At 40.2% G+C, this 13,957-nt stretch overlaps 8 protein-coding genes across 8 annotated transcripts; 4 read left to right on the top strand and 4 right to left on the bottom strand.

Moving 5' to 3' along the window:
* Positions 1–186: 186 nt before the first annotated feature.
* On the top strand, positions 187–1,107 carry SAMD00019534_057140 (hypothetical protein; the record flags this gene model as incomplete). The annotated part of the gene is made up of 3 exons (XM_012899205.1): positions 187–631; positions 708–867; positions 933–1,107. Coding segments are annotated over 3 exons (780 nt in total), but the record flags the coding sequence as incomplete, so codon positions are not given.
* A 263-nt stretch (positions 1,108–1,370) lies between these two features.
* On the bottom strand, positions 1,371–2,231 carry SAMD00019534_057130 (hypothetical protein; the record flags this gene model as incomplete). Its single annotated transcript, XM_012899204.1, has 4 exons — positions 1,371–1,424; positions 1,505–1,882; positions 1,962–2,104; positions 2,186–2,231. 4 exons carry the CDS (start codon positions 2,229–2,231, stop codon positions 1,371–1,373), a joined length of 621 nt encoding a protein of 206 aa, XP_012754658.1.
* Positions 2,232–2,716: 485 nt separating this feature from the next.
* Positions 2,717–4,690, top strand: SAMD00019534_057120 (hypothetical protein; the record flags this gene model as incomplete). Its single annotated transcript, XM_012899203.1, has 4 exons — positions 2,717–3,190; positions 3,273–3,410; positions 3,481–4,079; positions 4,168–4,690. The coding sequence occupies 4 exons, from the start codon at positions 2,717–2,719 to the stop codon at positions 4,688–4,690; spliced, it is 1,734 nt and encodes a 577-aa protein (XP_012754657.1).
* Positions 4,691–5,253: 563 nt separating this feature from the next.
* SAMD00019534_057110 (hypothetical protein) lies at positions 5,254–6,489 on the top strand (the record flags this gene model as incomplete). The annotated part of the gene is made up of 1 exon (XM_012899202.1): positions 5,254–6,489. The coding sequence occupies one exon, from the start codon at positions 5,254–5,256 to the stop codon at positions 6,487–6,489; it is 1,236 nt and encodes a 411-aa protein (XP_012754656.1).
* A 1,396-nt stretch (positions 6,490–7,885) lies between these two features.
* Positions 7,886–9,235, top strand: SAMD00019534_057100 (hypothetical protein; the record flags this gene model as incomplete). The annotated part of the gene is made up of 2 exons (XM_012899201.1): positions 7,886–8,227; positions 8,300–9,235. Coding segments are annotated over 2 exons (1,278 nt in total), but the record flags the coding sequence as incomplete, so codon positions are not given.
* A 126-nt stretch (positions 9,236–9,361) lies between these two features.
* SAMD00019534_057090 (hypothetical protein) lies at positions 9,362–10,434 on the bottom strand (the record flags this gene model as incomplete). Its single annotated transcript, XM_012899200.1, has 4 exons — positions 9,362–9,619; positions 9,681–9,957; positions 10,018–10,132; positions 10,194–10,434. Coding segments are annotated over 4 exons (891 nt in total), but the record flags the coding sequence as incomplete, so codon positions are not given.
* A 796-nt stretch (positions 10,435–11,230) lies between these two features.
* On the bottom strand, positions 11,231–12,402 carry SAMD00019534_057080 (hypothetical protein; the record flags this gene model as incomplete). The annotated part of the gene is made up of 3 exons (XM_012899199.1): positions 11,231–11,474; positions 11,555–11,664; positions 11,749–12,402. 3 exons carry the CDS (start codon positions 12,400–12,402, stop codon positions 11,231–11,233), a joined length of 1,008 nt encoding a protein of 335 aa, XP_012754653.1.
* Positions 12,403–12,796: 394 nt separating this feature from the next.
* Positions 12,797–13,654, bottom strand: SAMD00019534_057070 (hypothetical protein; the record flags this gene model as incomplete). The annotated part of the gene is made up of 1 exon (XM_012899198.1): positions 12,797–13,654. A coding segment is annotated over one exon (858 nt), but the record flags the coding sequence as incomplete, so codon positions are not given.
* Between the last annotated feature and the right edge of the window lie 303 nt (positions 13,655–13,957).

The following is a 13,957-nucleotide window of genomic DNA, read 5'->3' as shown; positions in this document are numbered from 1 at the left end:
TATTTATGTTTACAACAATGCCTGTCTGTGTATTAATAACTCGTCTTTACATTGTTTGTTTGGGAACTGATGGAGCAGTGCACACTGTGTGTGAGTGATTGATCATGTTCCCGAATGAATGAAATTGAATCGTGTGAGTGTGAGTTCATTCATTCATTCACTCAAATACATTATTCATACATATACATACATACTTATACAATGTCATTCAAAGTACTAGTACCTGTCAAGAGAGTGATTGATTATGCAGTCAAGATTAGAGTCAGACCAGATAAGATGGGCGTTGAGACTGCTAATGTAAAGATGTCGATCAACCCTTTCGATGAGATCGCCGTCGAGGAGGCCATAAAGATGAAGGAGGCAGGTCATGCCAGCGAGGTTATCGCCGTCTCGCTCGGCCCAAAGGCTGTGCAAGACACTATCCGTGGCTCGATTGCCATGGGCGCCGACAAGGGCATTCACGTCGACACTGGCGCCGTCACCGATATACATCCACTGGCCGTCGCCAAGGTGCTCAAGCGTCTCGCTGAGACCGAGAAGCCCAACCTCATCATCCTCGGCAAGCAAGCAATCGACGACGACTCGAATCAAACCGCTCAGATGTTGGCAGGTCTCTTGAACTGGCCACAAGGTAAGCGATCGCGAGCCAGATGCAACGACCATGCATGAACCTCATTCACTCACTCATCTTTATCTTAAACATACAGCCACATTCGCTTCAAAGGTCGTTGTCGACAAGGCTACAAACTCAGTCAAGGTAACACGTGAGATTGATGGTGGACTGGAGACTCTCTCCCTCAAGATGCCAGCCATCATCTCTTGCGATCTCCGTTTGAATGAGCCACGTTATGCTAAGCTTCAAAACATGTAGGTATATCAACCCAACAGCAGGGCAGCATTACGAGTCCAAGCTAACATTGAACAACCAATAGTATGAAGTCAAAGAAGGCAGAGCTCAAGGTACACACTCCACAAGATTTGGGCGTGGACATTAGCAGCAAGATTAAGACTGTCTCTGTCGAGGAGCCAGCAAAGCGAACAGGTGGAGCCAAGGTGGACTCTGTCGAGGCCATCGTCCAATCACTCAAGAAGCATGCTCTTATCTAAGCTAACTGCTTTTAATAATAAGTTAATTATAAATCAAACGTACATCACAATACAGTGCGAGGACGAACGGGACGAAGACGAGGACTGGCGAGGTCATCGCCATCGTTATGTTATTTCCGGCTCAAGCCCAGACATTGGACTGAGGAATATGTATATTTGGGATTATGTACAGACTATGATGATGTTGACTCATGGGACCATCCAAGCGATTCAAGGTGTGTGATGAGATCATGGAATGATTCCAAAGGTGATACCATAAATAACTATTTACAACACTTCTTTCCAGCTCCATCAGTGGAACTATCCTTCTCAGGTGGCTACATGATTGATAGATTGGAATGATCCCAGAGTGAGTGATTGTTTGATTGGAATGGTTCCACCAGAGGATGATACATACAATTAGTGATTGAGGTCTTTTGTTTACAACGACCAACTTTCCTTCGTTTATCCATTGGATCACTTGACGAACTGCGCAGGTGAATGCCTGCTCCACGTTTGTGTTGTCCTTGGCACTCGTCTCAAAGAATGGTATTGAATGCTCTTTGGCAAACATCTGAGCCTCCTCCATCGTGACCATTCTTTTCTGATCGGCACAATCACATTTGTTACCAACCAACACTATAGCTGTATCCTCACCTGACATATTCCTGATCTCTTCCAGCCAATATCTAATCGTTTGGAATGTCTGTCGCATCGATATATCATAGACCAACAACGCCACATGTGCACCACGATAATAATTATTTGTAATTGCTCTGAATGATTCTTGTCCTGCCTATTATTATGTGATGGTGTCAATGCAACTATCGGTCATTATGTGTCCATGTTAATTGATTGATTGATTGATGACATACTGTATCCCATATTTCCAGCTTCACTCTGTGAGTGGTATCGATTTCAACATGTTTGACCTGGAACTCACAACCAATTGTTGAGTCCAATGAGTTGGAGAACTCATTCTCACAGTATTGTAGTAGTAGTGCACTCTTACCAACAACTATTGTTTGATTGATTGGTTGATTAAAGTGATGAGTGAGTGTGATTGATTCAGTGAGAGTGATTGAATGAATGAACTTACAAGAAGGACCAGTTATAATACACTTGAAATGAAGTTGTTCAATCATGTAAACCTTATAGTATATATATAATCTATGTATGACTATTGATTGTTGATTATAGTGATGTGATTGTTTGATTGATTGAGACTACAATAACAACAACAATATGTTATAATACAATCGAAGGAAGAGTTTCCCCAAAAACGGTCTAAACCATGCAAAGTTCATCAAAATCGTTTAAAAAATATCTGTTTTGTTCAATCTTTGCAGGTACAACTAATAAATATATTTATTCAGGTTATTGATTGATAGTTATATATAACTATCTATTTTATCTGGAAACAGTATCAATTCTATAATACTTTATATTATCCCTTTCCAGTCAACAGAGTCCAATTGGTCTGGTGACCAGACGGTTTGTTGTTCAAGAATTTGAACAAACTATCTGTTTTTATCTTCCGATCACCCAACCCACCCGATGATTATCATTAAATTGCAAAGAGATAATAATAACAAATAGTTCTAGAGATAGATATATAAAAAGGTGAACAATGTCTGAACAACAACAAACTATTGATAGTCAGACAGATGTACAACAACATGAACAAGAGCATCAAGATCAACAAGAGCAATCAGAACAGAAACAGGAGGAGCAACAACATGTGAATAATGATAACACCACGACAACAGATACAACATCAACTCCAACAACGACAACAAAGGACAATGATAATGTCAAGGATAAGAATCCTTCAATAGTCATTGAATCATCTAGTCCACCTGCACCAACAAAGAATACCACAGAGTCAACAACATCTACAACATCAACTCCATCAACAGAGACAACAACACAGACAAAGACACAAAGATCACCTATTATTGAGAGTGCCAATATATCATTCCAAGAGCGTTTGCACTATTATAAAGAGGCACTCAAGCCAACAACATTGGATCTCACTGTCATTCAGCATCTCGCTGAACAAGGCATACCCGAGGCCAATGGACTACGTTCAATTTACTGGAAGGTACTATATTTACATCACTCATTCAATCAATCAATCAATCACATTCACTCACTAACTTACTCAATCAATCAATCAACTACAGATACTATTACACTACCTACCAATTGAACAATCAAGATGGGCATCATTCACAGAGAGCAGTCGTGCAACATATCAAGAATGGATCAATGAGTTGATGGTCAATCCATACAAAGAGATTGAACAACGAAAGAATGATCATGTATGTACATTGATTGATCATGTGTACGTCGATCGATCACATGTTCTGACGATCAACCAACACAATATAGCCTTTGAGCACATCAGATGACAGCAAGTGGAATGAGTACTTCAAGGACCAGAATATATTGGTGGACATTGAGAAGGATGTGAGGAGGACATTCCCAATGCTGCACTTCTTCAATCATGAGGAGGGCGGCAAGTCGATACACTACGAAGCACTGAGACGTATATTGTTCATCTATGCCAAGCTCAACCCGGGCATTCGCTACGTACAGGGCATGAACGAGTTGCTCGGACCAATCTACTACACGTTCGCCACCGATCCCCTGCCCGACTGCAAGGCCAACGCCGAAGCCGACGCATTCTACTGCTTCACCAACCTGATGAGCGAGGTTCGCGACAACTTTTGCAAGACGCTCGACAAGAGTGAGAGTGGCGTCATTGGCAACATCAAGAAACTGAACCTCTTGCTCAACAAGAAGGACAGACAGCTGTGGAAGGACATGGAGGAGAAGAAACTACATCCACAATTCTACAGTTTCCGATGGATTACCCTATTACTCTCACAAGAGTTTGAGTTACCCGATGTCCTTCGTCTCTGGGACTCACTATTCTCTGATCCCAATCGCTTTGACTTCCTCTACTACTTCTGTTGTGCAATGTTAATGTAAGTCCCATTCAATCAATCAATCGATCAATCAATCAATCAATCACTAACTCACTGGCGACCAATCAATCTATCAAACATACCTTAGATGTGTAAGACAACAATTGTTGGATTCACCATTCGCGGACAACTTGAAGATGTTGCAACATTATCCAAACAATATTGACTTTCATACGATATACTCAACGGCACTATCTTTGAAGGATGGTACATTCCAGTTGAACACAGAGGATGTGTTCCAGTCGGGTCAATCATACTTCCAGATGTTCAACCCATTCTCCAAGGCCACATCACCGCCCTCACCACTGGCCTGGTCACCAGCCAACAACAACTCGCCTCATATATCACCGGCCAACTCTGGCAATTCCATACCGACAATGGCACACATACACCAGGCATCATCATTATCATCTAATGCCTCTTCTTCCAATTCATCAACAACATCATCTACATCAAATAGCTCATCATCAACATCCACACAACAACAACATCAAACCAATAATTCACCATCACTAGTATCATCACTTTCACCACCGATTGCAGATTCATTCAAGAGTTTCTTTAACAAGTTAGGATCTCTAAGTATACATGGAAACAACAACAAACAGTAAAATAATAATAATTAATTAAATACATCAAAATACAACAGAGTTCCAGTTTGATTATTAAAAGTAAGTAATTAGTAAGAACAATGATGTAATGACTTGTCAACAATGATGACCGAATAGACGCGTCTTTAGTGCCCGCTGGCAAAATGACAGTGACCAGATTGGATTGAGGGGTGGATGATGACCTGGGTTGGGGTGTTTGATATAATGCGTGTGTGGCATCAAAGTGGGAAAGGGTGTTTAGATGATTGCGTGAGTGGAGCATACTGATTGATGAATGAGCTGGTTCAATGCACTATCACTTATCCTCTATTTATAAATACATTGCTCTTATGTTAATATTATCATAGTAATAGATACTAGTTATTAATAGTTTATCAAAAAAAACAAAGCTTTTAGTTTTTTTTTACCAAATCAGAACATCAACATCTGTTTGAGCGCCAAGAAAAGGAAGATTGCAGAAGGTAGTTGTCCAAGAGAGTTAGAGATATAAAGAGATAGAGAGAATGTTGGTACCAGATAGTAGTAATGTACCATCATACTTTTTAGTATTTGGTCTGGTAGCAATGTTGGCAACACTCTCATTGCTCGAAGGTTTGGAAACAAATGAGCAATGTCAAAGAAGAAAGAGGTTACAGCAACACTTACAACAACAACAACAGCCTTATCAACAACAGTCTTATCAACAACAACCATATCAACAATCATATCAACAACAATCATATCAGCAACAACAACAACCAACATATGTACAACAACAACAACAACAACAACAACAAACATTACCAGATCAACAAGTACCCTATTACTATTATTATTACTATCCAAAAGCAAATAACAACAACAACAACAATGTAAATAATAATCAACAACAACAACAACAACAACAACAACGTAGAGTAAACGTGTTCTCAAGACTTGGTAATACGATTGTATCATCATTACAATCATTCTTCACAAGGGAGCTACTGGGATACAGGATGAATCCTTGGTTTGGCTCATCATTATCAACATCAACATCAATGTCAAATGCTTCGTCAAGCAACAACAACTACAACAATTATAACACATCATCATCATCAACAACTTCATCAATTGATGACGATGACTCAATGAGAATGAGTGGTACAAAGGAAGCTGATGCTGCCACAACATCAAGTTCATCAAACACCATTGCCAATGCCAATGTCACTGTGATGGAGCTATCGAGCAAGATTGTAGAGTTGGAGGAGATGGTAAACACAGAGACACACTACCGCGACGTTGAAAGAAAGGGCCGATTGATTGCCGAGCAAGGTTTGCAAGAGGAGATCAATCACATGGGCTTCCTGTCCAAGAAGTACAAGGACCTGGAGACTCAACACGACCATCTGTGGCGTCTCTACGGCGTGTGCAACAAGCGCAAGAAGGCGCTGCAACAGTCGTGCGAGGAGATCAATGGTCAGTTGCAATCGATATTGGATCAGTTCCAGCAGAACATGGCCGAACAGATGGACGCCAGCAACAACCAGACGGTGACCGTGACGATCGACAGCGAGTTTATCGAGGCCTTTGAGCGCCTGACCAAGATGCTGAGTCAGTCCGGTCCAGCGTCGGACACTGAGGATCCACTGCAGCAACAGGAGGAAGAGTTGTTCCTACACATCACCAAGCATAGCAATGGCAATGGCAATGGTAGTGGCAACAGCAATGGCAGTAGCAATGGCAACAACAGTAGTAACAGTGATCATAATCATCACCATCATATTAGCAATGGTGCCTCTTCGATATTGCGGCAACCAGTACAATTTACAGATATATAAAGATTAATGTAATCAATCGCATAGGTTGACTTCTGCTTGAGCAGATCTTGTTTTGCATAGATTCCATCGAACTTAGACAATTCATTGATTTGAGCGACCAACAATCAATCACATTTGACCAATCAACCAAGATAATAATATATTGTAATATTAAGTCCATATTCAATTCCAACTATCTTCAACACTCAAAAAGGCATCCACATCTCCTCTTATTGACTCAAAGAACATCGATCCCTTGTCCAACTATGTTGCTCCAGTCAATCATTCAAACATCATTGTGTGACTTGATCGCGCATTGACACGCATAAACGTTGCGACCTTTCGTTCAGGTGTTCACTGAACGCGCAATTTGATGGTCCCGAACATCGTTTTCAAATAATTTGGCATTGTGATAACCCCCAAATTGGTCAATCAATCAATCAGTCGAACACCATTCCCCCTCACCCAAGAACAAGCACTAACACAACAACAGCATGAGCAGTGAGTGATGATGAAAAAGGGTAAACAAACGGTAACAACTAAGAGGTGTTAGGTGGGGTTGTTTAGGTCTACTACATTAATTCATTCATTATTACAATCCAACACATAACAAATACTTGTTACACACAACAGATAATCTTTTGGAACTTATAATATATATATATATATACATGTGATGTGATCAAATTCTCATTGCATTAGTAAATCATAGATTAATTAAAAAGTGGCAGAGTTGGAACAACAGATAATTGACAAGGAAGAACAAAAAGAAAACAATGATTCCATTCAAATCAATCAAGATGGTTCGGTATGTCCCTTAATCAATGGAACATGTTATTGCAATTGGATAGATGTCAATGTACATCATCATCACGATCATGATGATCTCGACAAGTACACCAATACCAATCACTATGATCATATCTTACCCACCATTGATCGTTTTACCAATCTGGTGTGTGTGTTGGTTGTTGATTGTAGTGTGTGTGAGTGTGTGCGAGTGTGTGAGTGTAATGTCGATGTCACTCCGACCTGGTATACCTTCCATGGTAGTCGATCAATCATTGTCCATACTCCACTTCCATTGTTTATTCAATCATTCCATCAATCAATCAATCAATATTAACATACCAACCAATTATCCTTCAAGATTACTACAACAACAACAACAGGCTCAATCATAATAGATAATAACACGATCATGGGAGTTCAACATAATTATTACCATTATCATATACCATCACTGGATACTCTATCCATAACAACAACCAACAACAACAACAACGTAGAGTTGGACACAATACCAATTCATGATGTTGATGAACTTGGTGGTTCTGTTCCAAGACTGTCACTATTCACTCTTTTCAGATTGGTCAATCATAGATTCAATAATCATCATCAGAATGATGAAAACAATTCAACTTCATACGAAATGCGAATGGCTCAATCTGAGTCCATTGGTATAGACGACCATCCAAACTATATTATTACGAATGGAGGTGGAGTAGGATCAAGTGAAGTGGACAGCAGTGGAGCATGTGGAGGAGGAGTAGGAGGAAATGATTGTAGTATAGAGCTTGGCTCACCTGCATCATCGACCACTCCACGAGGATCATCAATCACCAAGACACACTTTTCCAAGCCCAATGACGACACACAATATCCATACTCTCCACAATTCTCCGATACTACCTTTTCAATCCTAGTCGCAGTAGTCTGTATATACTCCTTGGCCTACTCATTCATTGTTGGTCCATTTGTAAGTCCATCCACTTTTGGAATTATTCCAGCCCTAGCGCCAACATTAACTGACACACTCACAATCAATTAGTCAATACTATTTGCATTCATTATATCACTGATTGTGATCACTACTTATACATTGGTATGCTCAGCCAAGCACAACAAGTGGTATATATTATGGATGACGGTCCTGTCTATTGCACTGGGACTATGTATCCCTTCATTCTTTGAAGCCACAGGCAAGGTTGTCATACATCTCCAACTGTCAACATGGGATCAAACATTATTGGACACAGATAGTAGTCTGATGGGATGGCTGTTCCCAATGGGTCAGATGGGCCTGTACATCGACAAGAGTGACAGGCTTGGTCCCGACTCATTCATTGGCAGTCTGTCCACCGAAGTCTTCCAGCTATCCTACATCAGCTACTACATATGGGGCTACTCGATGGAGATCTACCTCATCTACAACCTGTGGCGATGCTACCTTTCCAAGGACATTGAGAAGCGACGACGCATGCCCATCTGGGATCAGCTGCTCAAGATGTTCATCGTCACGTGGATCAGCACATACTTCATCGTGTTCTCGATCAATCTCATGGTTCCGGCGGTCAGTCCACGAGTGTATCTTCAGGGCGAGTATGTGAACAGTCTCAAAGGCTTTGGATTGGCAGGCATCATTCGAAGCAAGATTGATAATGCAGCTCAAGGTAGCTTTGGATCATTTCCAAGTGGACATATTGCCACTAGTTGGGCAGTGGCATTCGCTTCATACAAGATAGTTCCGGTCTATGGCATAGTATCTGGGTTTGCAGCATTCCTCATCACAATTGCCACAATGTATTTGAGGTATCATTATATGGTGGACTTCTTGGGTGCGATGCCAGTATCAATATTCTGTATATTCTTTGGAGGATTCTATTCTATATCAGATGTAATTAGACATACCAAACGAGCATTACTATTATTAAGATCTAGATTAGTTGTGGATGGAAGTGGGCAACAGGATGAGGAGACCGAGTCCATCATTAATAAATAATACTTAGTTAATTTATTTTAATTATTTTGATCAGATGATTGGTCACATGATCAATGTTATAGTCACGTGATATTTTAACTATTATGGATCACCTTTAGATGTTTCCTCCTCCAAAGTTGTTGATTGGTAGACACTTATATCCACCTTTGATATTTTAGTATTCTCCATGGCTATATTGTCACTTAAGTTCTTATTCTTGAAGTGATAATATAATAGAAGTACCAAAAGAATTGCAACTTGTAAAGTTGTACTAACATAGGATAGCCAAGTAGATACACTCTCATGTGATACGAATATCAAGAAATATGTCATCAATACATTTCCAGGGAATTGAATGATTAACATCATTATCGAGAAAGTACCAACTGTCTATTGGAATAAAGATATAGTTAGATATTAAATAATACTATGAACATGTACTTGGGCTTACCTTATCTCTGAATGTCTTATATATTTGGGGTAGCCATTGTATGAATGTGATCACAGTTGATACCATTCCAATGGAGTAAGCGAATATGTAGGCTCTTTGATGACATGGTCCAAGCAGGAACATGAATATAGAAGTGAGTACTGAGATTATTAATATGAATACTAAAAGGATTCCAAAGAATATTTTTCCTCTTCTATATTCATCTTCTTCTTTATCTCCTTTCTCTTTTACAATTTTCTTCAAGTCCAAAGGTGTAAATATAATATATAATATATATCTAGATTATTTATGATGGTCAGGATTTAGATAGAATTGAAGAAGGATCATATTAACTTACAAAGGAAATGTGAATGCAAAGAATGAGAACACCTGGAATATTGATAGTATTGAAGGCGCACACTCCATGAATCCAAGTACTCGACATGCATCAACTTGAGGATACTTTAACATAACTGTAAAGGGAAGTTAAATTACAAACTAGTACTATTGAATACAATGGTAGTATTAACATACATATATTGATAGCGCCAGTGAATTGTTTGATATTACCAAGGTACATCCAGAGGTAACTTAAACCAGTGGTTGACCTTGACTTTATAATATTATAATGTTGTGGTACTGTTGATAATATACTTCCAACTATAAGTATTACACCAATGACTACTCCACCTGTATTCATTGGTACCATTATACTCTTGAAATCATTCATAGTATCTGGCATACTTGTTCCATTTATACAATATGTACCGCTCATTTTATTTATCTTTATCCTTTGGAATAATTTGATATCATTCTTGAGAATCTCCTATGCCTCACCAAGATTGAGTCTATCATTCAATAACCATTCCTTCCCCTCAACAACATGTATTAGTGGACATAAGGCTTGATTGAATATATTATTGTATTGGATCAATGTAGTTGACCATGTACAAGTACAACAAGCAATAGGCGGCAGTTTGTTCTTGCCCATTATTACAAACAGAGCCATTTGAGATTTAACTCGCTTAAGCGAGTGGACTCACTACTGACCTGACCTGCAATGAATGAAAGATAGGCATCAATCAAAGATCTTCGTAAATGTGTGTTGTGTAGTGTGTGATTGATCAATGCAACCTTTGGTAAAAGGACGAGATTGATTGGCTAACCCGTGTTTGCGGGGTCACGCGTTGTGTTGTGGGGATTCGAAACCAACTTGTGAACTGATCGGGTGTGGGCCTGATCAATACACACGTGCACATTTGAAGGGCTTGGGCAAGGTCTCGCCCGATGCAAGTAAGTTTGTTTATACACAAATTGATCAGAATAATAATGTTGAACAACAACAACCACGATGGATGGTTGCGCATGGGCAGTCGCCGTAGTTACCGCTTCAGGCAAGCGATGTCGCAGGCAGGTACTGAAATGAAATGGATTGGATTGAATGGTGATGGTCCTTCCGCCCGGACAGTCGGTTTTTGAATTGATTGATCCGTGACGGAGGGGCAGCATCGTAGTGCAGTGTAGTGTTGTTGTGTTGTTGTTGTTGTTGTTGTTGTTGTAAGTAAGATATCTTATGGTCGCATTGGAGGTGCATGGTGGGGAGGGGGCGGTTGATGGTGATGATGCTGTTGGAACTGCTGTGGAGGGACGCGACCCAGATTCCAGACGCAAATGCTCTCGTCCCAGGAGCAGGATGCCATCTGACCATCGATAAACATATTCCAATCCAAGCCGACGACAAACTCTGTATGGTGGTCCATCTTTAACAGCATTGGGTCATCTCTTGCTCTATCCCATATTATTACACTCATATCACTATTTGTTTGTACAGTTAGTACAGTTAGTACTTGTACAATAGGCCCCTATCTGTCTCTCTTTGTCTTGTCTATACATACTATGATGAAGAAGCAAGCATTGCATCAGAATGAGGTGAACACTTGACCCTTCGCACTGCATAAGAGTGTCCTCTTAGTATATTCGTAGGTCTATCTGGGTATCTAATGTCCTGTTGTTGTGTCGTAAGATTGATTGAATGAGTTAGGCATTGGTTTGATTGATTGAACGAATGAATGAATGAATGATAACATACCCATATACGTATAGTCTTATCAACTGAACCAGTGACTATCTCTTTCTCGTTGTACTTGTTCCAATCACAGGTGAGCACTTCATTGTCGTGCGCCTTGATTGTGTTTAGGGATCGAGTGTCACGATGATCCCATATCTTCATCGATGTATCTCCACTGACTGATGCGAATAGATGCGGGTTCCTCGGCGACCACACCGTGCTGTAGATGCAGTAGCGATGCTCGCGGAACGTGCGCAGAGAGCGGTCGGCGCGCGGCGACCACGTCTTGATCGACATGTCCCACGAACCCGACACAAAGATGTCCTTGCTGACGAGGTTCCAATCGATGGAGTACACCTCTTTGGTGTGCTCTTCGAACGACTTTAGAGGTCGCTCGCCATTGGGCGCCGATGTATCCCATATCTTGATGGAGCCGTCGCCGCTTGCACTGGCCAGATGACGGTCATTCTCCTCACTCCACGTACAATCGTACAAGCCATCTCTTGTATCATATACGCGATATGCTGCTATCTCACGGTCCAACACATCGAGCACATACTGACGACCATTACCAATGATACCAAAGTGTTGAGATGTGGCGCAAGCCAATCTCTGCTCTTCAAAAGGGCTGAACTCGACAGAGTATCCATTGAAATGTGTCTTGAACCTTTTCATCCTATGTATTATATATATATATATATCAATATATAAGTATTATCTGTATGAATATATATCTAAAGATATATGAATGAATGAGTGAAGGTAAATGAATGTGTGTGTTTGAGTGAGTTGGAGACTTCAAAGGGGTCTATTTGAATTGGTCAACAACAATTCAAACATTTCCTGTTTTGGCAATGAATGGCTCAACTGATCAACATCAACTATGATCATTTATTATCAAAACAGTGATACACAATCATTAATACAGATAATATCTTTACAATCTAACAATTAAACAAAGAAAGGATTGATCAAACTTCTCACACACTCACACTCACAATCACAGTTTGATGATACATTGGAATGATCCCATCCTATCATTTATATATTTATTTATTATTTATTATTTATCCTTTTTAGCTGACCTTGCTGCGACGATTTGATTGAACAACTCCCTCTTTTTGAACATTGGGATGTCGGTTGGTTCAAGACCAAGGTCATTGGCAATCATGGTCTGGACACGCTTGGCAAACTCTACATCGGTCTCACCTTCTCTGATGTACTCGGTCGGGAACACCTTCATCTCATAAGTATGATAGGGCACGATCAACCACCAGAATGTGTTCTTTAGGAATGTGCTGCCGATGTAGTCCACATGGATTGGCCATTGCGATGTGTAGCGCATTGAGATTGGCGTGATGCCCAGTCCAAGACTAAAGACAAACTTCTGGAACATCAGCATGCCGGACTTGCCATTGGTCAGACCACCCTCGGGATAGATGATCACTGGATGCTCGGTCTTGCTGAGTGCGCCGGTGATCTGCTGGCGGGCTGTGTCGCGGTTGGAGTAGTCGACAAAGATGGCGCCCATCTTTCTGTACACCTTTCCAACGAGCGGTACACTGGCAAACAGGTCCTTCACCACGACATGGTAGTCCTCGAGGACGGTGTACATTGTGTGCGGGTCATAGTCGGTCAAGTGATTGGATACGATGATTCGGCCACTGTTGGGATTATGTTTGCCAGGCAGGTTATGCTTGTCTTTGATGTTGGTAATGATGCCCAGACCAAATGCCAACAATGGTTTGGTTATTGGTCTCATCCAATGTGGCATGAACAATAAGAATGTGAACAATATAACATTGTACATCAATCTAATTGGCCAAAGTAATAAGGCAAATGGTAGATATAATGCAAACAATAAATGTTTAAATGTAATTGGATACTTAATTCTTCCATAAAAGAACAAGTCATTCAATTCCACTTTCCTACTTGCTCCATCATCTTTATCATCATTATTATTATTATCATTATCAATATTATTATTATTATTAATACTATTTGCCATTTTATATATAAATATATATTCGTTCAATTTACTTTGTTTGAATGATTAGATAGATGTCAGTGACACCCTTGAGATTGGTATAAATAGTTGTTGTGATTCGAACATGATTCGTATATGAGGTCGGAAAAATCATTTGATCAATGGTTTAAGATGTTTACAACATTCTTTTTACACGACATTGGAGTTGTCATCTGAATTCTTCATTGAACTGTTTCCCAATCT

The sequence above is a fragment of the Acytostelium subglobosum genome (assembly GCF_000787575.1).
Source record: "Acytostelium subglobosum LB1 DNA, scaffold: scaffold10, whole genome shotgun sequence".
In the NCBI taxonomy this organism is placed as follows: Eukaryota; Evosea; class Eumycetozoa; order Acytosteliales; family Acytosteliaceae; genus Acytostelium; species Acytostelium subglobosum.
Note: the sequence above shows the minus strand (reverse complement) of the source record. Positions and strands in the feature narration are given on the sequence as shown.